Source organism: Zophobas morio, unplaced genomic scaffold, assembly GCF_036711695.1.
Source record: "Zophobas morio isolate AGI-343-1 ecotype UQ-CSIRO unplaced genomic scaffold, CSIRO_AGI_Zmor_V1 ptg000041l, whole genome shotgun sequence".
Classification (NCBI taxonomy): domain Eukaryota; kingdom Metazoa; phylum Arthropoda; class Insecta; order Coleoptera; family Tenebrionidae; genus Zophobas; species Zophobas morio.
This window is the reverse complement of record NW_026972146.1, coordinates 3,667,891-3,695,888: the sequence shown is the minus strand read 5'-3', so window position 1 is coordinate 3,695,888 and position 27,998 is coordinate 3,667,891. Positions and strand designations below refer to the sequence as shown.

Here is a 27,998-nt window from a genome sequence, read left to right as displayed (position 1 = left end):
TTATTTCGACCTTTTTTTGACCCTTTTTTGATTTATTTTTTGACCATTTTTTAATCTTTATTGCCCTTTTTTAATCGTGTCTAATTGTCCTTGTTTTTTGACGTTTCTTTGCCATTTTTTTCGGCGCTTTGTTTTCTTACTTTTTAGCTCATTTTTTGCTGTATTTTTTACGTCTTTTTGACTTTTTGTCGTGTTTTTTCATTTTTTTGTCCGCAATTCTCTTTTTTCGACTTTTTGACTTTCTTTTATGTCACTTTTTGTACTTTTTTTTACTTTTTGTAATCTTCTTTTTAACGTTTTTTTTCTCATTTTTTTTTTAAATCGCCTTTTGTATTGCTGTTTTTGTGATTTTTTTGGCACTTTCTTTTCTTTTTACCCTTTTTGTCCATTTTTTCTGTATTTTTTGACCATTTTTTTTACTCTTGTTGCTCCTTTTTAATAGTCTTTTGTTTTCTTTGTTGTCCTTGTCTTTTCACGTTTTTTTTTTTTGCAATTTTTTGGTTTAAATTTTGCAGATGTTTTTTTTTTGAACATTTTAGTTGCCTTCTTTATAGTTTTTTGCCTTTTTTTTTGTTGTTTTTTTGTGTCACATTTGTGCTATTTTTTTAGTAGCCTTTTTTTCGGCCTTTTGACACTTTTTTTCTTAACCGTTTTTTTTTTGTTGTATTTGTTTACCATTTTTTTACTCTTCGTTACTCCTTTTTGATTGTTATTTAGTTTTTTCTTTGTTGTTCTTATTTTCTATCGACTTTTTGCCGTTTTTTGGTCGCCTTTTTTTCTCACCTTTTTTTAATGTTTTTTCCCACTTATTGTGGCTTTTTTAATTGAATTTTTGTGGCCTTTGTTTTGTTAAAAATTTCGTTTTTGTTTTTTTTTTGAGACCTTTTTGACCGCTTTCTTTTATTTAGACCTGTTTTTAACTCTTTTTTGAAATATTTTTTCACCATTTTTTTTGTTTTTTTTGTGGTATTTTTGTTAGTTTCTTTGTTCGACTTTTTGACCTTCTTTTATATCACTTTTTGTATTTTTTTTTTATTTTTTTATATCCTTTTTTTTAATCGCCCTTTTTTATTGCTGTTTCTTCTGACTTTTTTGTGATTTTTTGTCCGCCTTTTTTTGAGACTTTCTTTTACCTTTTTAACCATTTTTTGCTGTATTTTTGACCATTTCCTCTTTGTTGTCCTGCTTTTTTGATCGTTTTTTTATTTTTGACGATTTTTTTGTCGTTTTTTCGGTCGCTTCTCACCCGTTTTCTTGATATTCCCCCCTCTTTTATTGCGTTTTTTTTTAAATTTACTTTTGCGGATGTTTTTTTTAACATTTTATTTACTTGCCTTCTTTATCGATTTTTTGTTGGTTTGTTTTTGGACTTTTTGACCTTCTTTTATGTCTTTTTTTTCGTTTTTTTTCTTGCTGTTTCAGGGCGCTTTTTTTTGGATCGTCTTTTTTTGTGACTTTTTTGACCATTTTTTGATTCCTTGATGTTTTTAATCGTTTTTTTTTTGTTATCCTCGTTTTTTGACGATTTTTGGCCGTTTATTGATCACTTTTTTCCACCCTTTTTTCTTGATGTTTTTTCCTCTTTTCTTATGGCTTTTTTAATTGCATTTTTGTTAACATTTTTTTGGTTTTATTTGATCACCTTTTTTTTTTATACATTTTTTTGTCGCATTTTTGCTTTTTTGTGTATTTTTTTGAGACCTTTTTTTGCCGCTTTTTTTTATTTCGACCTTTTTAAACCATTTTTTGATTTATTTTTCGACCATTTTTTAATCTTTATTGCCTTTTTTTAATCATGTTTAGTTGTTCTTGTTTTTTGACGTTTCTTTGCCACTTTTTTGGGCGCTTTGTTTTCTTACTTTTTACCCCATTTTTTTGCTGTATTTTTTACGTCTTTTTGACTTTTTGTCGTGTTTTTTCAATTTTTTGTTCGCAATTCTCTTTTTTCAACTTTTTGACTTTCTTTTATGTCACTTTTTGTACTCTTTTTTTGACTTTTTTATATCTTTTTTTTAATCGCCTTTTGTATGGCTGTTTCTTGTGACTTTTTTGTGATTTTTTTCGTCGCCATTTTTTGAGACTTTTTGGGTTCTTTTACCTTTTTTAACCATTTTTTGCTGTATTTTTTTGATAATATTGTGCCCTTTTTTAATATTTTTTTGACGATTTTTTTTGTCGTTTTTTCGGTCGCTTCTTTTCTTAACAAATTTAATTAGTTACCATCTTTATCGATTTTTTGTTGTTTTTTTGTTGGTTTCTTTTTCGACTTTTTGACTTTCTTTTAAGTCACCTTTTTCTAAATTTTTTAGTTTTTCTATATCTTTTTTTAACGTTTTTTTTGTTGCTGTTTCTTGGTGCTTCTTTTGTATTTTTTTAATCGCATTTTTTTTGACTGGTTTTTTATTTCTTAACCATTTTTTGTTGTACTTTTTGACCATTTTTTGACTCTTTGTTGCCATCTTTTTAATAGGTTTTTGTTTTTTCTGAAATCGTTGTTTTTTTCCTGATATTTTTTCCCTCTTCTTTATTTTGTTTAGGTTTTATTTAGTCGCTTTCTTTATAGATTTTTTGGTCGCCTTTTTGGTGGTCTTTTTGTCGGTTTCTGTTTCCAACTTTTTGACATTTATTTCTTCGACCCGATTCTTAACCATTTTTTGTTGAATTTTTATTCATTCTATTTGTTACTCTTTTTTTAATTATTATTGTTTGGTATTTTTTGTTGTTCTTGTTTTTTGACGATTTTTACTGTTTTTTGGTCGCCTTTTTTTGATTGATTTTTTGTCGCTCTTTTTTCTTTCTGTTTCTTGTCGGTTTTTCATCAGCTAAAAACCAAAACTTTCACAGAAGTTCAACAACTCTATCGTTTTATTAATGAGATTCCGTACGCACCGTCCAATTATAAATAATGAAAGAATTCCAATTAGAAAAACGGAACCAAATTCGTGTATTTTCATATTTCGCGTTGTGGGCATAGCAGCGATTAGTTCAATTAGAATTAATTTAATTACTTCTGGCAGCACGCCAACTGTATGTTACAACCTAATTAAAAACTTGCTAATTACTCGATACAATCTAAACGCCTCCATCTACAGCGCCGAAATTTCATTTCCCCAACTTTTAAATTAATCAAATATAAAAAAAAAATACAACAAACACGAAACCGTTTCCTCTTTATTATTCGCCAACAATGATCCCGAAACCATTCTTCACACTCGAATTGTTCCTCCGCAATCGATAAAATCCATCTTTTTAACAATTTTCGCACAATTTAGCGCGCCTTTATTGCCCGGAACACATTGTCAACACGTCGTAATTTCCCGGGACTTTAATAGAAAATTTTAACGACGAATTTTCAAGTCGATTATGTTTAATTCAGCTCTAACCTCCTTTTTTATGTCTCCTGATATTAAACACATGTCATGCTATTTTTACCCCAACCCTGCGACCATTGTGTCGTCGGATCAATACCAAATTAACAGACACCGTAATCAGCGAGAAATTTTAAGTCATCGGCGGCTGCGAAAAGCAAGACCATCCGGCTTCGACTGGTTTGCTTAATTGTGCTGCGGCAACCCATGGGAGTCATTACCGTAATGGGCAGAAAAAGCGGCTATCGAGTCAAGGTCCGAGCTTCGATTTTCTATAACACGGTTTTTGTGGCATCACAACGGCAATTGTTTGTATGTATTTTCCAGGGGAGGTAGTAAACAACAGGAACGAACGCCACTGGAAAATTTAAAAATTTAGCGGCGGCAAATTGGGTTAATTGTATTGTGGGCGCTAATGGGGTGATAAATTAACCGGAATCTGTGGTTGAGGGTGATCTGGGCGGAAGGAAGGGGTCGAAATGTGTGCAATTAATACATTATTAATTATGTTTGAGTGGTTATGGATTGGCGGGATTTACGACTTTGAAGTGTAATTTTATCGGTTGGTGATGACAGTGTACGCTGGTATTTTTAGATTGTGGGATTTAAAGCTTAGACTGGCAGAATTCGATAGAATATTTTATTAGTGTATCATCAATGTCTTAAAAATAGCACGAAATTGCCGACTGCGGAAATAGAAAAACTGACGTGTTTTAAATAAATTAATAAATTAATAATTAGTAATAATAACGACCATTGTTATAATTATCATTAAATTAAATTAAATTAAGAACTATAAAATTCACACATTATTTCCATGAATGTGTATAGTTATTTTTGTTTTACATGTTCTTAATATGTAAAACAAAAAAACAGTTAAAAAAATGTCAAAAAATGCGGTCAATAAAACACGGTTAAACAAGGACAATAAAGAGTAAAAACGATGTAGAAAGTGTTCTTTGGTAGAGTGCGAATGGGAACTAATAGAACGTGGGCTGTTAAAAAAAGCACTAATTTTTTTTATATACTATTTGCTATAAGATTAATTTCTTATTTTAGAAGAAAAAAAAATAGAGAACGGGTGGTGGGCGGGGCTAAGTTTAACTTTTTCCTACAGAGACTTCTACAAGCAAGAAATAGCCCCGCCTTCCCACCCCCTCTTCATTCCAGTGTTTACTCTAAATATTGTTCAGTTCTGCTTAGCTAGTTTTAGCCCCGCCCACTGACCATTTATTTTCTTAAAAGATATGTCAATTGCCAAATTCAGCGTTATCTTCGAAGTTACTGGCCCCGCCCACCCACCCTCTCCTTTTTTAGAAGGTATATCATTTGCCAAAATCAGTTTTTTTTCAGTTTGACATTTCTATTTTTAAATTTTTCAAATTTTTAAATTTTAGATTTGAGTTTTTTGAATTTCGGGTTTTTCACTTTTCTGATTCTTCAAATTTTTTTCGGTTTTTCAATTTTGCGACTTTTTTATTTTTGTTTATTCGTTTTTTCAATTGTTCGATTTACAAATTTTAGAATTTTCAACTTTTCAATTTTTCGATTTGTTGATATATCAATTCCAATTTTTCAGTTTGACATTTCTATTTTTCAATTTTTCAAATTTTTTAATTTTAGGTTTTTCAGTTTTTTGATGTTTCTATTTTTCAACTTCTGTTCTAGATTTTTCGGTTTTTCAATTTTTCGATTTGTCGACTTCTCGATTTCCTGATTTTTCTATTTTTCAGTTTTGAAATATTTCGAGTTTTTGATTTTTCAATTATTGGATTTTTTATAATTTCGATTTTTCGACTTTTCTATTTCTCGATTTCACAATTTTTCGATTCTTCAATTTTTGGATTATTCAGTTTCTCAACTTTTGATTTTTTTTTACTTTTTCGATTTTTCCATTTTTCTAACTTTAAATTTTAAATTTTTCAATCTTTCAATTTTTTTATTTTTAATGTTTCAATTTTTCCATTTTTCAATTTTTCGATTTCTTGATATTTAGTGCTTCGATATCTCTATTTATCATTTGTTCAAGTTCTTAAACTTTAGATTTCAGTTTTTTGATTTTTATGTTTTTCGATTTCGCGGTTATAGTTTTTTTTTTCAATTTGCTGATTCATCAGATTTTCTTCGCTTTTTCAATTTTTCGATTTTCAAATTTTAGAATTTTCAACTTTTCAATTTACCATTTGTTGATATTTCAATTTCGACTTTTCAGTTTGGCTTTTCTATTTTTCAATTTTTCGAATTTTTCAATTTTAGGTACCTATTTCAGTTTTTGATGTTTCAATTTCTCGATCTTTCGATTTTTCAACTTCTTTGTTTTAAATTTTTCGGTTTACCAATTTTTCGATTTCTCGATTTCCCGATTTTTCCATTTTTCAGCTTTGCACTTTTTTAATTTTTCGATTGTCCAGGTTTTTGATTTTTCAATTATTTCATTGTTTATAATTTTTTCGACTTTTCGACCTCTCGATATCACAATTTTTCGATTCTTCAATTTTTCTTCTATTTTACAATTTTTCGATATTTCAGTTTTGGAATTTTTCACTATTTCGATTCTTCAATTTTTCGATTTTTCAGTTTCTCGACTCGATTTTTCGTTGTGTCACTTTTTCGATTTTTCCTTTTCCGGATTTTTAAATTTTAGATTTTTCAATCTTTTGATTTTTAAAATTTTTCGACATTTCAATTTTTCGACTTTTCTATTTTTTGTTTTTCGTTTTTTCAGTTTTTCGATTTTCAAATTTTAGAATTTTCAACTTTTCAATTTTTCCATTTGTTCATATTTCAATTTCGATTTTTCGGTTTGGCTTTTCTATTTTTCAATTTTTCGATTTTTTTAATTTTAGGTCTTCCAGTTTTTGATGTTTCAATTTCTCGATCTTTCGATTTTTCAACTTCTCTGTTTTAGATTTTTCAATCTTTCAATTTTTTGATTTTTAATGTTTGAATTTTTCCATTTTGCAATTTTTCGATTCTTCAGTTATTTGTAATTTTCAATTTTTAAAATTTTGGATTTTTCGATTCCTCGATTTTCAGTTCTTCGATATATCTCTATTTTTCATTTTTTCAAATTTTTACATTTTAGATTTCAGTTTTTTGATTTTTGGGTTTTTTCGATTTCTCGATTATAGATTTTTTTTTAATTTTCTGATTCTTCAGATTTTCAATTTTTTGGTATTTCAGTTTTTGGAATTTTTCAGTTCGACATTTCGATTTTTCGACTTTTTGATTTGCTTTCGATTTTTCAGTTTGACATTTCTGTTTTTAAATTTTTCGAATTTTTTAATTCCAGATTTTTCAAATTTTTGATGTTTCGATTTCTCGATCTTTCTATTTTCAACTTCTCTGTTTTAGATTTTTCGGTTTTTCTTTTTTCGATTTTTCGACTTCTCGATTTCCCGATTTTTGAGTTTTGCACTTCTTCAGGTTTTCGATTCTTCAATTTTTGGATTTTCCAGTTTCTCGACCTTCAATTTTTCGATTTTTTCACTTTTTCGATTTTTCCAGTTTTGGGTCTTTAAATTTTAGATTTTTCAATCTGTCAACTTTTCCATTTTTCAATTTTTCGATTCATCAGTTATTCGATATTTTCAATTTTTAAAATCTTTGATTTTTGGGTTTCTCGATTTTCAGTTCTTCGATATCTCTATTTTTCATTTTTTCAAATTTTTAAACTTTAGATTTAAGTTTTTTATTTTTGTGTTTTTCGATTTCTCGGTTTTTCTTCAAATTTTCTTCGGTTTTTCAATTTTTCGGTTTTTGGAATTTTTCTTCAATTGTTCGACTTTTCGATTATTTCCTTTTTCGTTTTTTCAATTTTTCGATTTTCAAATTTTAGAATTTTCAATTTTTCGATTTGTTGATATTTCAATTTCGATTTTTCAGTTTGACATTTCTATTTTTAAATTTTTCGAATTTTTTAATTCCAGATTTTTCAGTTTTTTGACTTCTCGATTTCCCGACTTTTCAGTCTTGCACTTTTTCAGTTATTCGGTTGTTAAGGTTTTTGATTTTTCAATTATTTAATTTTTTTTTAATTTCAATTTTTCAATTCTTCAATTTTTCTTCTATTTTACAACTTTTCGATATTTCAGTTTTGGAATTTTTTCATATTTCGATTCTTCAATTTTTACTTCTTGACATTCGATTTTTCGTTTTTTCACTTTTTCGTTTTTTCCATTTTTGGATCTTTAAATTTTAGATTTATCAGTCTTTCAATTTTTTGATTTTCAATGTTTCAATTTTTCCGTTTTTCGATTCTTCAGTTATTCGATACTATCAATTTTTAAAATTTTTGATTTTTCGATTTCTCGATTTTCAGTTCTTCGATATCTCTTATTTTAGTTTTTGGAAGTTTTCAATTGTTCGACATTTCGATTTTTTGAATTTTCGATTATTTGCTTTTTCATTTTTTCAATTTTTCGATTTTCAAATTTTAGAATTTTATTGATCTTTCAATTTCGATTTTTCAGTTTTTTAATGTTTCGATTTCTCGACTTCTCGATTTCTCGATTTTTCAGTTTTGCACTTTTTCAATTTTTCGATTCTTCAATTTTTCTTCTATTTTACAACTTTTCGATATTTCAGTTTTGGAATTTTTCGATATTTCGATTCTTCAATTTTTCGATTTTTCAGCTTCTCGACTTTTGATTTTTGATTTTTCCATTTTTTATTCTTTAAATTTTAGATGTATCAGTCTTTCAATTTTTTTATCTTCAATGTTTATTTTCAATTTTTAAAATTTTTGATTTTTCGATTTCTCGATTTTCAGTTATTTGATATATCTCTATTTTTAATTTTCTTAAATTTTGTAAATTTTAGATTTTAGTTTTTTGATTTTTGGGTGTTTCGATTTCTCGGTTATCGATTTTTTTTTTCAATTTTCTGATTCTTCAAATTTTCTTCGGTTTCTCAATTTTTCGGTATTTCAGTTTTTGGAATTTTTCAATTGTTCGATTTTCAAATTTTACAATTTTCAACTTCAGTTTCGATGTTTCAGTTTAACATTTTTATTTTTAAATTTTTCGAATTTTTTTATTTTTGGATCTTTAAATTTTAGATTTATCAGTCTTTCAATTTTTTTATTGTTAATGTTTCAATTTTTCCATTTTGCAATTTTTCGATGCTTCAGTTATTCGATATTTTCAATTTTGAAAATTTTTGAATTTCTAATTTCTCGATTTTCAGTTCTTCGATATCTCTATTTTTAATTTTTTCAAATTTTTAAATTTTAGATTCCAGTTTTTTGAATTTTGGGTTTTTCAGTTTTCTGATTCTTCAAATTTTCTTCGGTTTTTCAATTTTTCGGTATGACAGTTTTTGGGAATTTTCAATTTTCAATAAAATAAATTGGGTCATCATTTTTTGCATCGCCCTGTATAAGCAAATAGAAAAAAATATTAATATACTGGTATTATACTTTACTCTTTATGTAAATGGCTGCCTGGCTGCAAGTCATAAATTACTGGAACGCCCGGAAGTGGCCAATTTTGCATTTCGCACAATCTCTAGATCATGTGCGTCAACAAACGGTCCGTCGAAAACGAAATCGTATTTTTGTAATAGAGTAAAGTAATAACTATGTGAAACTTTAAGTAGAATTTGTAACCCCCACCAAATACCCAAGTTAATTGACTTAAAATCCATATCCCGAATCTAGTCCAATCTAGTTCGAACATTCACTGCTTGTCACAAAAGAAGTAAAATTGATATCAACAAAAAAATCACCTTTGACCTATTCCGCTGTGTTGACTCAACTAGTAATTTAGCAAACAAGGCTTCCAAATTAAATACAAACACGGAATTTATCGATTATCAAGCCCAAAAATGGCGGATCTAGTCGGCTGCAATTAAAATCACTCCTTCCTCTGTCACCAACACTCAATTTCTTAATTTCCCAAAATAAATCCCGGCTTAAACTCCACCGAACCCGGTTTGAATAACCCAGTCCTAGACATAGTGTCACCTTTCTCCCAACAAAATAACGCACCAACTCCTCCAACATCTCGAAAAGTTTATTTTCTTCTTTGATCGGAAAGCCGCCACTTCCACTTGAGCCAAATTGAACCGTCCCAATCGATCCACTTGAAGATCTGCCGTAAAAATCTGCGAAAGCGCTTCGCGTGTCTGGTATCAACCTCCCATATCTCTACAACGTGTTATAGCGTTTTTGAATTTATTCTTACGTTAAATTTTTAATTTATCGCGCGAAAAGTCCAAGATAAACGTTCGCGTGCCTCGAGTATTATGAGGATATAGTGTGGGTTCTCGGCTCCATTTTCGTTCATTCGTAATGTTACCTGGGAGAGCCTGGATCCAAACCGCAGGATTTATGTAGTGGAGCTGTCGCATTTCGTTGACGTTATGGTCGAGAATTGAGGGGACTCGCTAGACGAGGTATAACATTTTTTTGGTTTTTTGTATGAAAAAATGATACTAATATAGATGTATCATACATCAAACTGCAGTTTTTTTCATATTCTAGAGCGCAGAGACCAGTTCAATCAATTAAAAAAATATGGCTGAGAAATATCGTACAAAAAGCACCATTGTATGTTTTCTTTTCAAGTTTTTTGAGTCATAACCATCATAGAATCGCTTGAAAATTCGCACATGGATAAAACATCACTTTTTACAGGGCGCTGAGTCATTAAATGTTTGTTAGTGGTACAATCTGTTTAAATAATAATGTGTTTATTAAAATCAAAATATACCGCAAATTAATGCAAAATACGTCGAATAATTTTAACAGGGATATCAGAGGAAAATTAATGATCTATTGGTTAGCAGAGTTTTTAACAAAAACTAACAATTATTGAAAAAAATGGGTATCAATTCGACAGAATAGTAATCTATTGTTAAGGAAATTAACTTTTACGCAATGAGGTACTATAATAAAACAGAATTAAAACTGGGGAACTATAATATTTTTACTGCACTCAGAATCCTGAATTCAATACACATGATTACTAAAAATTCATTGTAATATTATTGTTAATATATATAGCGAGGGAAGTACTGTCTAAACTCTTTATACCGATTTTTTTGATTTTCCCATTTCTCCATTTCCCAATTTTTCAATGTTTCAGTTTGGGATTTTTTCACTTTTCCGATTCTTCAATTTTCTTTCCATTTTTCAGTTTTTCAAGATTTCAGTTTTGAATTTTTTCACTTTTTCGATTTTTCAATTTTCCTTCCATTTTTCAGTATTTCAGTTCTGGGATTTTTTAATGTTTCGGTTCTTCAATTTTTCCATTTTTTGATGTTTCGATTTCTCGATTTTTCAATTTTTCGATAGGTATTTTAATTTTTCAATTTTTAAGTTCTAGATTTTCCGTTAATTTTTTTGGTTTCCTTGATGTTTTGATTTGTCGATTATTCGATTTTTCAAGTTCTCGGTTTCGATTTTTTGGTTTTCCAATTCTTCGATTTTTAAATTGTTTAATTTTTAGATTGTTCAATTTCTCGATTTCTCGATTTTTCAATTTTTCGGTTTACCGATTTTTTTTTCATTTAAAATGTTTCAATTTATCAATTATTAACTGTTCAATTTTTCAATTTAGATCTAATTTGATTTTTTAATTTTTTGATTTTTTGACTCCTCTACTGTTGATGCTTTGATTTCTCGATGTTTCTGTTTTTGAACATTCCTGTTTCGATTTTTCGACTTTTTGGCTTTACGAGTGTTCAATTTTTTGATTTTTGAATTTTAGATTTTTGTTTTTTTGATTTTTTTGGTGTTTCGATTTCCCAATTCTTCAATTTTTCGATATTTTAATTTTTCAATTTTTCGAATTTTTAAATTTTTGATTTTTCTTTTCTTTTATTTCTCAATTTTTGGATTTTTTGAATTTTACATTTTTCAATTTTACTATTTTTTGATGCTTGGATTTCTCAATTTTTCAAGTTTTCAATACTCGTTTTTTCAGGATTTGAATATTGAGAACTTTTCAATTTCTGGATTTTCAATTTTCAGATATTTTGATTTTTTGATTTTTTAATGTTTTAGGTTTTTAGATTTCTCACTATCTCGACTTTTCGATTTTTCAGTTCCATGATTTTTCAATTTGTCGAATTTTTAAATTTTAGATTTTTTGTTTTCTTTGATGTTTTGAGTTCTCGATCATTCGATGTTCTGAGTTTTCAGGCTTAGATTGTTTTTGTTGTTCAATTCTTGGATTTTTAAAATTTTTGTTTTTTAAATTTCCCTACTTATCAACTTACTGCGATTTCAATGTTTTGATTTTTTGATTGTTCGATTTCTCGATTTTTTGAATTTTTAGTTTTTGATACGATTTTTTTTCAAAAATTTTCAGTTTGTCAATTTATTAACTATACGATACTTCAGTTTTGCTCGATTTCGATTTGTCAATTTTTCGATATATTACTGTTGGGATTTTTCAATTTATCGATTCTTCGATTTCTCGATTCTTCATATTTTCGGTTTCTGGAATTTCTTCATTTTTCGATTTCTCAATTTTCCGATGTTTCAGTTTTACGATTTTTATTTTTTTTTTATTTTTCAGTTTTCAATTTTTGACGTTTCTAAATTTTTCGTTTTCTCAATTTTCCGGTTAACTGATTTTTTTATTTTCCCGTTTCTCTATTTCTCGATTTTTCAATTCTTCCTTCAATTGTGATTTTTCAATTTTTCGATTTCTGAATTTTTCAATGTTTCAGTTTTGGATTTTTTCACTTTTCCGATTCTTCAATTTTCTTTCCATTTTTCAGTTTTTCAAGATTTCAGTTTTGAATTTTTTCACTTTTTCGATTTTTCAAATTTCCTTCAGTTTTCAGTATTTCAGTTCAGGGATTTTGTAATGTTTCGGTTTCTACAATTTTTCCATTTTTTGATGTTTCGATTTCTCGGTTTTTCGATTTTTCGATAGGTATTTTAATTTTTCAATTTCTAAGTTCTAGATTTTCCGTTAATTTTTTTGGTTTCCTTTATGTTTTGATTTGTCGATTATTCGATTTTTCAAGTTCTCGGTTTACATTTTTTGGTTTTCCAATTCTTCGATTTTTAAATTGTTCTTTAATTTTTCGGTTTACCGATTATTTTTCATTTAAAATGTTTCAATTTTTCAATTATTAACTGTTCGATTTTTCGATTTTGATCTAATTTGATTTCTTAATTTTTTTATTTTTTGACTCCACTACTGTTGATGTTTTGATTTCTCGATGTTTCAGTTTTTGAACATTCCTGTTTCGATTTTTCGGCTTTTTGGCTTTTCGAGTGTTCAATTTTTTGATCTTTGAATTTTAGATTTTTGTTTTTTTGATTTTTTTGGTGTTTCGATTTCCCAATTCTTCAATTTTTCGATATTTTAATTTTTCAATTTTTCGAATTTTTAAATTTTTTATTTTTCTTTTCTTTTATTTCTCAATTTTTGAATTTTTTAAATTTTACATTTTTCAATTTTACTATTTTTTGATTGCTTGGATTTCTCAATTTTTCAAGTTTTCAATACTCAATTTTTTAGGATTTGAATATTGAGAACTTTTCAATTTCTGGATTATCAATTTTCAGATATTTTGATTTTTTGATTTTTTAATGTTTTAGGTTTTTAGATTTCTCACTATCTCGACTTTTCGATTTTTCAGTCCCATGATTTTTCAATTTGTCGAATTTTTAAATTTTAGATTTTTTGTTTTCTTTGATGTTTTGAGTTCTCGATCATTCGATTTTCTGAGGCTTAGATAGTTTTTGTTGTTCAATTCTTGGATTTTTAAAATTTTTGTTTTTTAAATTTTCCTACTTATCAACTTACTGGGATTTCAATGTTTTGATTTTTTGATTGTTCAATTTCTCGATTTTTTGAATTTTTAGTTTTTGATACGATTTTCTTTTTCAAAAATTTTCAGTTTGTCAATTTATTAACTATACGATACTTCAGTTTTGCTCGATTTCGATTTCTCAATTTTTCCATATATTACTGTTGGGATTTTTCAATTTGTCGATTCTTCGATTTCTCGATTCTTCATATTTTCGGTTTCTCGAATTTCTTCATTTTTCGATTTCTCAATTTTCCGATGTTTCAGTTTTACAATTTTTATTTTTTTTTTCAGTTTTCAATTTTTGACGTTTCTAAATTTTTAGTTTTCTCAATTTTTCCATTAACTGATTTTTTATTTTCCCATTTCTCTATTTCTCGATTTTTCAATTCTTCCTTCGATTGTGATTTTTCAGTTTTTCGATTTCTGAATTTTTCAATGTTTCAGTTTAGGATTTTTTCACTTTTCCGATTCTTCAATTTTCTTTCCATTTTTCAGTTTTTCAAGATTTCAATTTTGAATTTTTTCACTTTTTCGATTTTTCAAATTTCCTTCCATTTTTCAGTACTTCAGTTCTGGAATTTTGTAATGTTTCGGTTCTTCAATTTTTTCATTTTTTGATGTTTCGATTTTTGAGTTCTAGATTTTCCGTAAATTTTTTTGGTTTCCTTGATGTTTTAATTTGTCGATTTTTAGATTGTTCAATTTCTCGGTTTATATTTTTCAATTTTTCCGTTTACCGATTTTTTTTTTCATTTAAAATGTTTCAATTTTTCAATTATTAAATGTTCGATTGTTCAATTTTGATCTAATTTGATTTCTTAATTTTTTGACTCCTCTACTGTTGATGTTTTGATTTCTCGATGTTTCAGTTTTTGAACATTCCTATATTTCGATTTTTAGACTTTTTGGCTTTTCGAGTGTTCAATTTTTTGATTTTTGAATTTTAGATTTTTGTTTTTCTGATTTTTTGGTGGTTCGATTTCCCAATTCTTCAATTTTTCGATAAACTAAGCAGCTATTTTTTCACCAAGTATATATTATTTTTACTGAGAATTTATTTTTTAACTGAGCATTTATTATATAACTTAGCATTTATCATTTTTACCGAGCAAAAATACAGAGCGTTTAAAAACAGAACTGCGCATTTAATTTGTTCCCTTATCTAAATAACAAGAAAACGGTATTAATAATATATTTAGGCGAATAAAATAATAGAGGGGCTTGATAAGCCTTGTTTGCTCTACAGTGTCTAAATTGTGTTTGAATAATATAATAATTATCTCGAACATTAAAATTAAAATTTTTTCTTTTTTGCAGGTTTATGTTAGTGCTCGTGTGTCTGATATTCAGCGTCCTGTCTACCATAGACGCCTACCAGAACTTCGCCAACGAGACCCTGTTCTGGATGGTGAGTAATCAGACTAGTTTACATTCACCAGCATGTATGCTTTGTTGTTGTATAATTTCGATTTGTATGCTCCCTTAGGTTGCACATTTGATAACCCGCTCCGCTCTATCGCTATTTACACAAGGAGCGACTCTGCAAACACGTAACAACGCACTAAGAACCTTAATTAACAAAAAGTCGGTGCTCCTGTTGCAGGAAATATGCCTGGTGGTGTTCTTCGGCGTCGAGTACCTGGTGCGCCTGTGGTCCGCCGGCTGCCGGTCCAAGTACATGGGCTTCTGGGGGCGACTGCGCTTCATCCGCAAGCCCATCTGCATCATCGGTGAGTAGCCGTATCGCATCCGCCCGACTGCGCCACTTTCACGTCCTGTTCCAGATTTAATCGTAGTGGTAGCTTCGATAGTAGTTCTTACGCTAGGCTCCAACGGGCAGGTGTTCGCCACGTCCGCCATCCGAGGAATCCGCTTCCTGCAGATCCTGCGGATGCTCCACGTGGACAGACAAGGCGGCACGTGGAGGTTATTGGGCTCGGTTGTGTTCATACATCGACAAGTGAGTCCGGTGGCTTGCGCGACAACCCACCAACCTGATCTTTATTTAATCCCGACAGGAACTAATAACGACTCTTTACATCGGATTCTTGGGCCTAATCTTCAGCAGTTACTTCGTCTACTTGGCCGAGAAGGACGCGGTAGGGGCCGACGGTAAGAACACGGGGGATTTCTCGAGCTACGCCGACGCTCTCTGGTGGGGCGTCATCACCGTGACGACCATCGGATATGGAGACACCGTTCCCAGGACGTGGATGGGGAAGATCGTAGCGTCGTGCTTCAGCGTCTTTGCCATATCATTCTTCGCTCTTCCAGCCGTGAGTGGCGTTTAAAATTAACGACTAAACAATGAAACGGTTTAACTTTCGCTCTTGGGGATGAATCGGTGACATTATCTGCTTTTTTGCATGTTAAACGGGCTATCTGAAATAATCGAGCATCAATCTTCATTATTATTGACACGTGTTCGGACGGGGTTTAGGGATATTAATGGATGGAATGGCCGCAAATCTGACCCGAGGCTCCGATTTCACGGTTCGGGGAGAACGACGATTTAACGATCACGGGATATATAACTCCCTGGATGCAAATCAGGACACTTTGTTGACGTAGTTTATTGTATTATTTATGAATGTCAGTTGACAGTGTTCGAAGTTCAAAGGTATTATCCGTTCACGATCTTTATATAATAGGGTTGGCCATGAAAATCTAGTGAGTTTGTTGGTATTCGATGCAGAAGAATAAAAATTCCCTGAATTTTTTTCGTTAGGTTATGTTTTATTAAATGAAAGGTTAAAAAATATGCCAGAAATATAAACATTGTGGCCGATACTTACGCTATTTAAAACAGTTATTCGGCTTTTTGTAAGTGTTTATTTCATATGTAAGGAACAAACGCTAAAATTTCACTTAAACGTTGTTTTTATATGAATGGGGGTTCAGCATACGTCTATTGTCGCCTGCCACATTTAGCATCTCGTCTTTAATTCTCGATCATCAGTTCGTTCTGCTCGCCCACTCTTCTTAGAAATAGAAATTTCGACCTTTGTGAACAGCCTATTTCCATATCTTCCAACTTCTTTTTTCATTTTTCTAAGGTTACTAAAAGGGTTGGTAAAAGACAACAACCTTGCTCAGTGCTTTGATGGGTTTAGCTCTTCTGAAACATTTTTCCGGCCTTAAATTGAATGATTTATCTATATAGCTATTACTAAGTTTAAAAGTATTTTAAGTTTCTTGAGAATTCAAAATTTAATTAATGTTTGTATTTTTTACAATTTTGAATTTCTTAGATTCTTGGTCTGAGGTCTCTTGAGGTTTAAATTTTTTTTCCTTGGATCTCTTGGGTTTCTGAAATTTCTTGAATTTCTTGGATTAATAAAGTTTCTTGGAGTCCAAATTTTTGATTTTTCAGAATTTTTATATGTTTTGAAAAATTAGAATTTATTAGATTTTTTTGTGTGCTCAAGGTTCTTGAGGTTTTAAAATTTTGTTCCAAATTTTTATTTTCTTAGAATGTTTATAATCTTCTTGGATTCCTTGGATTTCTTGGGCTCCTTGGTTATTTTATTTTAAGTTTCTTGGGATTTCTTGTGCCACTGGATTTCTGGGTTTTCTTATACTTCCTGAGCTCTTAGATTTCCGAGATTTCTTAAATTTCTTGGATTATCTGAGTATGTGAGGCTAAGTTTCTTGGTTTTGAGTTTTTTGAGGCTTTAAAATTTTGTTCCAAAATTGTGATTTTTAGAGTATTGATAATTTTCAGAAATTTGAATTTCTTGAATTTGTTGAATTCCTCGATTTGCTTGGGTTCTTGGAGTTCTTGGGCTTCTCGGTTTTTGAATTTTCGGGGTTTCTTCAGTTGCGTTGTCTTTTTGGATTTCCTGGCTTTTTTAGACTTCTTGGGTTCTTGGGCTTCTGAGAATTTTTCGATTTCTTGGGTTATCCGAGTTTCTAACGCTTCTTGAATTTCTCGGGTTTTTTAAGTTACTTGGGAGTTCAAAATTTTTGATTTTCCAGAATGTTTATATGTTCAAAGAAGTTTGAATTTCTTGGATTTCTTGGTTTGCTAAGTTTCTTGGTCTTGAGTTTCTTGAGATACTAAAATTTGGTTCCAAATTCTTTTTTTTTTTTTTAATTTATGGTTTTCAGAATCATGGATTCCTTGAGTTTTTTCAATTCCTTGGATTTTTTGGGTTTCGTTGTTCCACTGGACTTCTTAATTTTCTCGAACTCCTTGGGCTGTTGGGTTTCTGAGATTTCTTGAATTTTTTGACTTTCTTAAATGTCTTGAGTTTCTTGAGAGTTCAAAATTTTTGATTTTTCAGAATGTGTATAATTTCAAGAATTTTGAATTTCTTGGATTTCTTAAGTTTCTTGACTTTGGGTTTCTTGAGGTTTTAGAATATTCGTAATCTTCGGAATTTTGGACTTTTTAAATTTCCTTGGGTTTTTCGAATATCTGGGGTTTCTTGAGTTTTTTTTTATTTTGTAATTTCTTGGTTTCTTGGACTTCTGAGATTTCTTGGATTTCTAGGATTATCCGGGTTTCTGAGGTTTCTTGAATTTCTCAAGTTTCTTATGTTTCTTGGGAGTGCAAAATTTTTTATTTTTCAGAATGTTTATATATTTAAGAATTTTGAATTTCTTAGATTTTTTGGTGTGCTTAAGATTCTTGAGGTTTTAAAATTTTGTTCCAAATTTTTGATTTTTAGAATATTCATAATTTACAGATTTCGGTTTTCTGAATTTCTTGTATTCCTAGAATTTCTGAAGTTCACGGAGTTCTTGGGCTTCTGAGATTTTTTAGATTTGCTGGGTTATCTGAGTTTCTGAGACTTCTTGAATTTCTCGAATTTCTTAAGTTTCTTAGGAGTTAAAAATTTTTGATTTTCCAGAATTTTTATGTTTTAAGAAGTTTGAATTTCTTTGATTTCTTGAGTATTTAAATTTCCGGAGTTTGTTGGGTTTCCTTGTCTCTGTAAATTTTTTGGGTTTCTTGAAATTCTTAGCTGGATTTCTAGGATTATCTGAGTTTCTGAGGTTTCTTGAGTTTTTTAAGTTTCTTGAGAGTTCAAAATATAATTAATGTTTATATTTTTTACAATTTTGAATTTCTTAAGATTCTTGGTCTGAGGTTTCTTGAGGTTTAAATTTTTTATCCTTGGATCTCTTGAATTTCTTGGATTTTTTGAGTTTTGTTGTTCCACTGGCTTTTTAATTTTCTCGAACTTCTTGGGCTCTTGGATTTCTGAAATTTCTTGAATTTCTTGGATTATTAAAGTTTCTTGGAATGCAAAATTTTTGATTTTTCAGAATTTTTATATGTTTAAGAATTTTGAATTTATTAGATTTTTTGGTATGCTTAAGATTCTTGAGGTTTTAAAATTTTGTTCCAAATTTTTACTTTCTTAGAAAGTTTATAATCTTCTTGGATTCCTTGGATTTCTTGGGTTCCTTGGACCTCTTGGGCTCATTGATTTTTTTATTTTAAGTTTCTTTGGATATCTTGTGCCACTGGATTTCCGGGTTTTCTTATGCTTCTTGGGCTCTTAGATTTCCGAGATTTCTTAAATTTCTTGGATTATCTGAGTATGTGAGGCTAAGTTTCTTAGTTTTGAGTTTCTTGAGGCTTTAAAATGTTGTTCCAAAATTATGATTTTTAGAGTATTGATAATTTTCAGAAATTTGGATTTCTTGAATTTGTTGGATTCTTCGATTTTCTTGGGTTCTTGGAGTTCTTGGGCTTCTCGGGTTTTTGAATTCTCGGGGTTTCTTCAGCTACGTTGTCTTTTTGGATTTCCTGCCTTTCTTAGACTTCTTGGGTTCTAGGGATTCTGAAAATTTTTCGATTTCTTGGGTTATCCGAGTTTGTAGCGCTTCTTGAATTTCTCGGGTTTTTTAAGTTACTTGGGAGTTCAAAATTTTTGATTTTTCAGAATGTTTATATGTTCCAAGAAGTTTGAATTTCTTGGATTTCTTAATTTGCTTAAGTTTCTTGGTCTTGAGTTTCTTGAGATACTAAAATTTGGTTCCAAATTCTTTTTTTTTTTAATTTATAATTTTCAGAATCATGGATTGCTTGAGTTTTGTAAATTCCTTGGATTTTTTGGGTTTCGTTGTTCCACTGGACTTTTCTGGAACCCCTTGGGTTGTTGGATTTCTGAGATTTCTTGAATTTTTTGACTTTCTTAAATGTCTTGAGTTTCTTGAGAGTTCAAAATTTTTGATTTTTCAGAATGTGTATAATTTCAAGAATTTTGAATTTGTTGGATTTCTTAAGATTCTTGGCCTTGGGTTTCTTGAGGTTTTTGAATATTCGTAATCTTCGGAATTTTGGACTTTTTAAATTTCCTTGGGCTTTTCGAATTTCTGGGGTTTCTTGAGTTTTTTTTATTTACGAGATTTCTTGGTTTCTTGGGCTTCTGAGATTTCTTGGATTTCTGAGATTATCCGGGTTTCTGAGGTTTCTTGAATTTCTCAAGTTTCTTATGTTTCTTGGGAGTGCAAAATTGTTTATTTTTCAGAATGTTTATATATTTAAGAATTTTGAATTTCTTAGATTTTTTGGTGTGTTTCAGATTCTTGAGGTTTTAAAATTTTGTTCCAGATTTTTGATTTTTAGAATATTGATAATAATTTACAGATTTCGATCTTCTGAATTTCTTGTATTCCTAGAATTTCTGAAGTTCACGGAGTTCTTGGGCTTCTTGAATTTTTGAATTTTCGGAGTTTCTTGAGTTTCGTTGTCTTTTTGGCTTTCCTTGGCTTCTTGGTCTTCTGAGATTTTTTAGATTCCCTGGGTTATCTGAGTTTCTGAGGCTTCTTGAATTTCTCGAATTTCTTAAGTTTCTTAGGAGTTAAAAATTTTTGATTTTACAAAATTTTTATGTTTTAAGAAGTTTGAGTTTCTTGAATTTCTTGAGTATTTAAATTTCCGGAGTTTGTTGGGTTTCCCTGTCTCTGTAAATTTTTTGGGTTTCTTGAAATTCTTAGCTGGATTTCTAGGATTATTTGAGTTTCTGAGGTTTCTTGAGTTTTTTAAGTTTCTTGAGAGTTCAAAATTTAATTAATGTTTATATTTTTTACAATTTTGAATTTCTTAAGATTCTTGGTCTGAGGTTTCTTGAGGTTTAAATTTTGTATCCTTGGGTTTCTTCAGTTTTTTGAATTTCTTGGATTTTTTGGGTTTTGTTGTTCCACAGGATTTTTAAATTTTCTCGAACTTCTTGGGCTCTTGGTTTCTGAAATTTCTTGAATTTCTTGGATTATTAAAGTTTCTTGGGAGTGCACAATTTTTTATTTTTCAGAATGTTTATATATTTAAGAATTTTGTATTTCTTAGATTTTTTGGTGTGCTTAAGGTTCTTGAGGTTTTAAAATTTTGTTCCAAATTTTTGATTTTTAGAATATTGATGATAATTTACAGATTTCGATTTTCTGAATTTCTTGTATTCCTAGAATTTCTGAAGTTCACGGAGTTCTCGGGCTTCTTGAGTTTTTGAATTTTCGGAGTTTCTTGAGTTTCGTTGTCTTTTTGGCTTTCCTTGGTTTCTTGGACTTCTTGAATTCTTGGTCTTATGAGACTTTTTGGATTTCCTGGGTTATACGAGTTTCTGAGGCTTCTTGAATTTATCGAGTTTCTTAGGAGTTAAAAATTTTTGATTTTCCAAAATTTTTATGTTTTAAGAAGTTTGAATTTCTTGGATTTCTTGAGTATTTAAATTTCCGGAGTTTGTTGGGTTTCCTTGTCTCTGTAAATTTTTTGGGTTTCTTGAAATTCTTAGCTGGATTTCTAGGATTATCTGAGTTTCTGAGGTTTCTTGAGTTTTTTGAGTTTCTTGAGAGTTCAAAATTTAATTAATGTTTATATTTTTCACAATTTTGAATTTCTTAAGATTCTTGGTCTGAGGTTTCTTGAGGTTTAAATTTTTTATCCTTGGATCTCTTGGGTTTCTTCAGTTTTTTGAATTTCTTCGATTTTTTGGGTTTTGTTGTTCCACTGGGTTTTTTAATTTTCTCGAACTTCTTGGGCTCTTGGGTTTCTGAAATTTCTTGAATTTCTTGGATTTATTAAAGTTTCTTGAAGTGCAAAATTTTTGATTTTTCAGAATTTTTATGTTTAAGAATTTTGAATTTATTAGATTTTTTCGTGTGCTTAAGGTTCTTGAGTTTTTAAAATTTTGTTTCAAATTTTTATTTTCTTAGAATGTTTATAATCTTCTTGGATTCCTTGAATTTCTTGGTTCCTTGGGCCTCTTGGGTTCCTTGGTTTTTTATTTTAAGTTTCTTGGGATTTCTTGTGCCACTGGATTTCTGGGTTTTCTTATACTTTTTCAGCTCTTAGATTTCCGAGATTTCTTAAATTTCTTGGATTATCTGAGTATGTGAGGCTAAGTTTCTTGGTTTTGAGTTTCTTGATGCTTTAAAATTTTGTTCCAAAATTGTGTTTTTTAGAGTACTGATAATTTTCAGAAATTTGGATTTCTTGAATTTGTTGAATTCCTCGATTTGCTTGGGGTTCTTGGAGTTCTTGGGCTTCTCGGTTTTTGAATTTTCGGGGTTTCTTCAGTTGCGTTGTCTTTTTGGATTTCCTGGCTTTTTTAGACTTCTTGGGTTCTTGGGCTTCTGAGAATTTTTCGATTTCTTGGGTTATCCGAGTTTCTAACGCTTCTTGAATTTCTCGGGTTTTTAAATTACTCGGGAGTTCAAAATTTTTGATTTTCCAGAATGTTTGTATGTTCTAAGAAGTTTGAATTTCTTGGATTTCTTGGTTTTTTAATTTATAGTTTTCAGAATCATGGATTCCTTGAGTTTTTTCAATTCCTTGGATTTTTTGGGTTTCGTTGTTCCACTGGACTTCTTAATTTTCTCGAACTCCTTGGGCTGTTGGGTTTCTGAGATTTCTTGAATTTTTTTACTTTCTTAAATGTCTTGAGTTTCTTGAGAGTTCAAAAATTTTGATTTTTCAGAATGTGTATAATTTCAAGAATTTTGAATTTGTTGGATTTCTTAAGTTTCTTGGCCTTGGGTTTCTTGAGGTTTTAGAATATTCGTAATCTTCGGAATTTTGGACTTTTTAAATTTCCTTGGGTTTTTTGAATATCTGAGGTTTCTTGAGTTTCTTTTTATTTCCGGGATTTCTTGGGCTTCTGACATTTCTTGGATTTCTAGGATTATCCGGGTTCCTGAGGTTTCTTGAATTTCTCAAGTTTCTTATATTTCTTGGAAGTGCAAAATTTTTTATTTTTCAGAATGTTTATATATTTAAGAATTTTGAATTTCTTAGATTTTTTGGTGTGCTTAAGATTCTTGAGGTTTTAAACTTTTGTTCCAAATTTTTTATTTTTAGAATATTGATAATAATAGTTTACAGATTTCGATTTTCTGAATTTCTTATATTCCTAGAATTTCTGAAGTTCACGGAGTTCTTGGGCTTCTTGAGTTTTTGAATTTTCGGAGTTTCTTCAGTTTCGTTGTCTTTTTGGCTTTCCTTGGGTTCTTGGACTTCTTGGGTTCTGGGTCTTCTGAGCCTTTTTGGATTTCCTGGGTTATCTGCGTTTCTGAGGCTTCTTGAATTTCTCGAGTTCTTTAAGTTACTTGGGAGTTCAAAATTTTTGATTTTCAAGAATGTTTATATGTTCTAAGAAGTTCGAATTTCTTGGATTTCTTAATTTGCTTAAGTTTCTTGGTCTTGAGTTTCTTGAGATACTAAAATTTGGTCCCAAATTCTTTTTTTTTAATTTATAGTTTTCAGAATCATGGATTCCTTGAGTTTTTTCAATTCCTTGGATTTTTTGGGTTTCGTTGTTCCACTGGATTTCTTAATTTTCTCGAACTCCTTGGGCTGTTGGGTTTCTGAGATTTCTTGAATTTTTTGACTTTCTTAAATGTTTTGAGTTTCTTGAGAGTTAAAAATTTTTTATTTTTTCAGAATGTGTATTATTTCAACAATTGTGAATTTGTTGTATTTCTAAAGTTTCTTGGCCTTGGGTTTCTTGAGGTTTTAAAATATTCGGAATTTTGGACTTTTTAAATTTCCTTGGGTTTTTCGAATTTCTGCGGTTTCTTGAGTTTTTTTTTATTTCCGGGATTTCTTGGTTTCTTGGGCTTCTGAGATTTCTTGGATTTCTAAGATTATCCGGGTTTCTGAGGTTTCTTGAATTTCTCAAGTTTCTTATGTTTCTTGGGAGTGCAAAATTTTTTATTTTTCAGAATGTTTATCTATTTAAGAATTTTGAGTTTCTTAGATTTTTTGGTGTGCTTAAGATTCTTGAGGTTTTAAAATTTTGTTCCAAATTTTTGGTTTTTAGAATATTGATAATAATTTACAGATTTCGATTTTCTGAATTTCTTGTATTCCTAGAATTTTTGAAGTTCACGGAGTTCTTGGGCTTCTTGAGTTTTTGAATTTTCGGAGTTTCTTGAGTTTTGTTGTCTTTTTGGCTTTGCTTGGGTTCTTGGACTTTTTGGGTTCTTGGTCTTCTGAGATTTTTTAGATTTCCTGGGTTTTCTGAGTTTCTGAGGCTTCTTGAATTTCTCGAGTTTCTTAAGTTTCTTAGGAGTTAAAAATTTTTGATTTTCCAAAATTTTTATGTTTTAAGAAGTTTGAATTTCTTGGATTTCTTGCTTTGTTTAAGTCTCTTGGTCTTGAGTTTCTTGAGATATTAAAGTTTTGTTCCAAATTTTTTTTTTTTTTAAGAATATTTATAGTTTCCAGGATCTTGGATTCTTGGATCTCTTGATTTCTTGAGTTTTTTGAATTTCTTGGATTTTTTGGATTTCTTAATTTTCTCGAATTTCTTGGGTTCTCGGGTTTCAGAGATTTCTTGAATTTCTTAAGTTATCTGAGTATTTGAGGTTTGAGTTTCTTGGGAGTTCAAAATTTTCGATTTTTCAGAGAATGTGTATAATTCCAAGAACTTTGAATTTCTTGGATTTCTTAAGTTTCAGAATTTTGGATTCTCTAAAATTTTGAATTTGTCGGATTTGTCGAATTTCTTGGGTTCCTTGAGGTTTTAGATTTCTGAGTTTTCTTGGTTTCTTGGGCTTCTGAGATTTCTTGGATTATCCGAATTTCTGAGGTTTCTTCAATTTCCCGAGTTTCTGAAGTTTCTTGGGAGTGCAAAATTTTTGGCTACAACCACATGTTTTTGTTCACATAGAATTTTGCGACCATTTACTTCCCTGTGTTTATAATCCATTGGCTTAAGAATTTTGTATAATGTGATTGGCCCCCCTTTAAATTCCAACTGTTCCGTAGAATATGCCAAAAGAGTATCTACAGTGAAGTATTAGTTTTTTTCATCAAGTTGCCAAATTTGTCGTTGCAGGTCTTTCCGAAACATATAATTTTGTAAATAAATCCGTTCGTCTTCGCTTACCAGATAGTGATGTTCCCACCTATGAGAAAAAAATTTAAAAAAAGATCGGGCCTGTCTTTCGAAACTGCAAAAAATATCTTTTTATTGCAATTTTTTGTTGCAGTAAAACTATTTCAGGCATTTTATTTTTAAATAATGTCACAATGACAAATTATCTATGCTGACAAAATTAAAACATTTGTTTGCTTGATTAAAAAATTGCGTCTAATAATTCTGATCTAATAGATGAAGTAGAAAAGTGGCAATCCAGCTCAAAGCGAATGTCAATCAGACTACTGACAGACAAAAAACTAAATCATCAAATCGTGAGTGGATAATAAATCTGCACTATTTCCCGCGTCGGTCTGTGACGTCACGCCGAAAACGAGCTCGTTAATAAGTTATAGCCCGTGCTTAAAACTCCTGTATCAACGCGAACACACCCACTTCCCCGATTCATAAACAACAAACACCAGTTTTTACCTCTTCCTTCCTCATTCCTTATTCTCCCTTTAATTACCCTTCTTCGCAAAGCCCGTGTTTATTCGCATATCCAGCGCACCTGTATGCTCGAAACCGCCCCGCATTTAGCACAACAAAGCCGCCCCTTCTTCCGCCTCGGGCTCTCACCACATCCCCGTCTACTCGAGAGATCGAATTCCTGCGTGCCGTCAAATATGATTGTTATTGCTTAATAAAACCCTCACTGCCACACTTCGATACTTTTTGTTCCTGGCGTAGACACGCGACCATCGATTTTCCTCTCTTTGTAGGGGATCCTCGGCTCGGGCTTTGCCCTCAAAGTTCAACAGAAGCAACGCCAGAAACACTTCAACAGGCAAATTCCGGCAGCTGCCATGCTCATCCAGTGCTTGTGGCGGTGTTACGCCGCCGACAAGAGCTTCAACTCGAGAGCGACGTGGCAGGTCTATCTCAAGGACACGAACGGCACCAACACCGCCAACAACTCTTCCAGCGGCAGCGGCACCAACTGCAACATCCCCCTCTCCAAGGTGAGCATACTGCGTAGATAGACATAAGTTCGGGCGAGCGCGCATGAATGACTTTTAGCATACTTGTTTCGCTAGATGGCGCAGGTAAGTAAGCGCTATCATAGCCAACTCCGATGTTGGCCATGGGGCTATGTACATAAGCGAGGTTATCGTTGCGTGAATTAATTCTGGGCACACTTGGGGTCAAAGTTCGCTATTCGTGCGCATCCATCATAATAACCCATTAATAAAAATCCAATAACCCGAACGCACGTAATGTCGACATTTTGGTTTTATGACTGCGGAGCACGAGTCGCTACTGATGTCGAGTGTCATTGGACACAAAATGGCGGTCACGTATGTCCAAGTTTGTATTCCTCCGAGTTTCTTTTGCATGTTTTAAACAAAATTAGACGTAAGCTAGTTTATAGACATAGAATTTTAGAGGGTTGTACGCAGACGTGCCCTGCTTGTAAAGAGATAGGGTTTGTGCAGGACCGTACTATTGCAAAAAACGAAACAGTTTATATTCGCCTCGTTTGAACCCCACGACCACAAAGGTCCAGTCTTTGTTGTGCTTTGGTCGTTCCCAGATGAAAGATATATGAGTCGTGCAAAAATTCCGAAACTGCATAATTTATCGCGCCGTCAAAAGAATAATTTAAAATTTTCATGTTTGTCATAAAAACCGTTCCGTTACATCAATACTCGCACTAGCCGGGGTGAATAATTCATCCCCATAAATAATTCGTGCGCAAAAAAAATCGTGACAAAAAAGCGGTCTCTCTCTGGCGCACGCACCGTAGGTATCGCCAAAAGGAATTATTCAAATGAAATCTACAAGTCCGCATGTAAATATCCGAAATTGAATTTCGCCGATTTGACTACACCTGGCACACCTAAATCACCTTGTACATTTGGCGGCTGCGAGCAATTTCGGGACACGTGTCCGCCACCTAGTGTATCGTTTTCTTAGGCTAGTTCTAGATGCAGTGTTTGGTGTCTCGGTGTTAAGTCTCCATGGGTTGGGTCAGTCCCTGATGTTGCAGGTCGCTAAGAAGGCGTCGGTTTTGAAGCGTCGGAAATCGCGGAATCGCATGGAGGCGCCCGGAACGCCGCAGGGCGACACCCCCGTCCAATCGGTCGCCCCCACGGCCCCCTCCAGGTGCGAGTCCGATTCCGACGTGGTTTTCTACATGGAGGAGCCCAAAGCAGGTGAGTCCACGAAGACATGTGTTAACCGCACCAAGGTCCGGGCTTACCCGCCTCATATTTCTAAAAATGTCGGTCATGGTATTTGCTATATCACTCTTAAAATGAAATTTTTCATTCGTTGTTAGACCGAGAGGCGGAGCGTAAATTCAAAATCCATAGTTCCCCACAAAAATTTACATTTTTTGTGGGGAACGCATAACTTTTAAGTTTCTTGTTGTGAAAAAAAGACTACGTGTATTAAGAAAAAGAGGCAAAATATAAGCCCCGCCCACCCACCCTGTCTCAATTGTGATGCATTTTTCATTCGTTGTCAGACCGAGGGGCGGAGCGTAATCGCAAAATCCATATTTGTTTACAAAAATTTGCCATTTTGAAAATGTTTTAAGATTCCTGTTATGAAAAAAAGAAACCTTCACATTAAAAAAAGTCATTTGGGGCCCCCGAGAAGGTTTAACATTTTTAAAAAAGACAGTTGGAAGCCACGACAAGGTTTCACATTAAAAAAAAGTCATTTGGGACCCCCGACAAGGTTTAACATTTTTAAGAAAATCCAGTTGGAATCCCCGAGAAGGTTTAACATTTAAAAAAAAAACAGTTGGGAGCCCCGAGAAGGTTTAACATTTTTAAACAAGACAGTTGGGAACCCCGAGAAGGTTTAACATTTTCAAAAAAGACAGTTGGGACCCCAGAGAAGGTTTAACATTTAAAAAAAAATCAGTTGGAAGCCACGACAAGGTTTCACATTAAAAAAAGTCATTTGGGACCCCCGACAAGGTTTAACATTTTTAAGAAAATCCAGTTGGGATCCCCGAGAAGGTTTAACATTTTTAAAAAAGACAGTTGGGAGCCCCGAGAAGGTTTAACATTTTTAAGAAAATCCAGTTGGGAGCCCCGAGAGGGGTTAACATTTTTAAAAAAGACAGTTGGGACCCCAGAGAAGGTTTAACATTTTTAAAAAAGACAGTTGGGAGCCCCGAGAAGGTTTAGCATTTTCAAAAAAGGCATTTGGGACCCCAGAGAAGGTTTAACATTTTTAAAAAAAGACAGTTGGAAATCCCGACAAGGTTTCACATTAAAAAAAGTCATTTGGGGCCCCCGAGAAGGTTTAACATTTTTAGGAAAATCCAGTTGGGATCCCCGAGAAGGTTTAACATTTAAAAAAAAAACAGTTGGGAGCCCCGAGAAGGTTTAACATTTTTAAACAAGACAGTTGGGAACCCCGAGAAGGTTTAACATTTTCAAAAAAGACAGTTGGGACCCCAGAGAAGGTTTAACATTTAAAAAAAAATCGGTTGGAAGCCACGACAAGGTTTCACATTAAAAAA

At 31.5% G+C, this 27,998-nt stretch overlaps 1 protein-coding gene across 6 annotated transcripts in view; it reads left to right on the top strand.

The window, feature by feature from the left end:
- LOC135140999 (potassium voltage-gated channel subfamily KQT member 1-like) overlaps positions 1–27,998 on the top strand; it is a 96,580-nt gene that overhangs the window by 55,090 nt on the left and 13,492 nt on the right. For 5 of the 6 annotated variants that reach the window (XM_064071778.1, XM_064071779.1, XM_064071776.1 and 2 more), the window contains 6 exons: positions 14,463–14,553; positions 14,749–14,875; positions 14,930–15,105; positions 15,164–15,421; positions 25,240–25,479; positions 26,493–26,673. In XM_064071778.1, coding sequence (XP_063927848.1) covers positions 14,463–14,553; positions 14,749–14,875; positions 14,930–15,105; positions 15,164–15,421; positions 25,240–25,479; positions 26,493–26,673 — 1,073 coding nt within the window. The remainder of the gene's footprint in view (positions 1–14,462; positions 14,554–14,748; positions 14,876–14,929; positions 15,106–15,163; positions 15,422–25,239; positions 25,480–26,492; positions 26,674–27,998) is intronic. The other variant, XM_064071777.1, reaches the window with a different exon arrangement.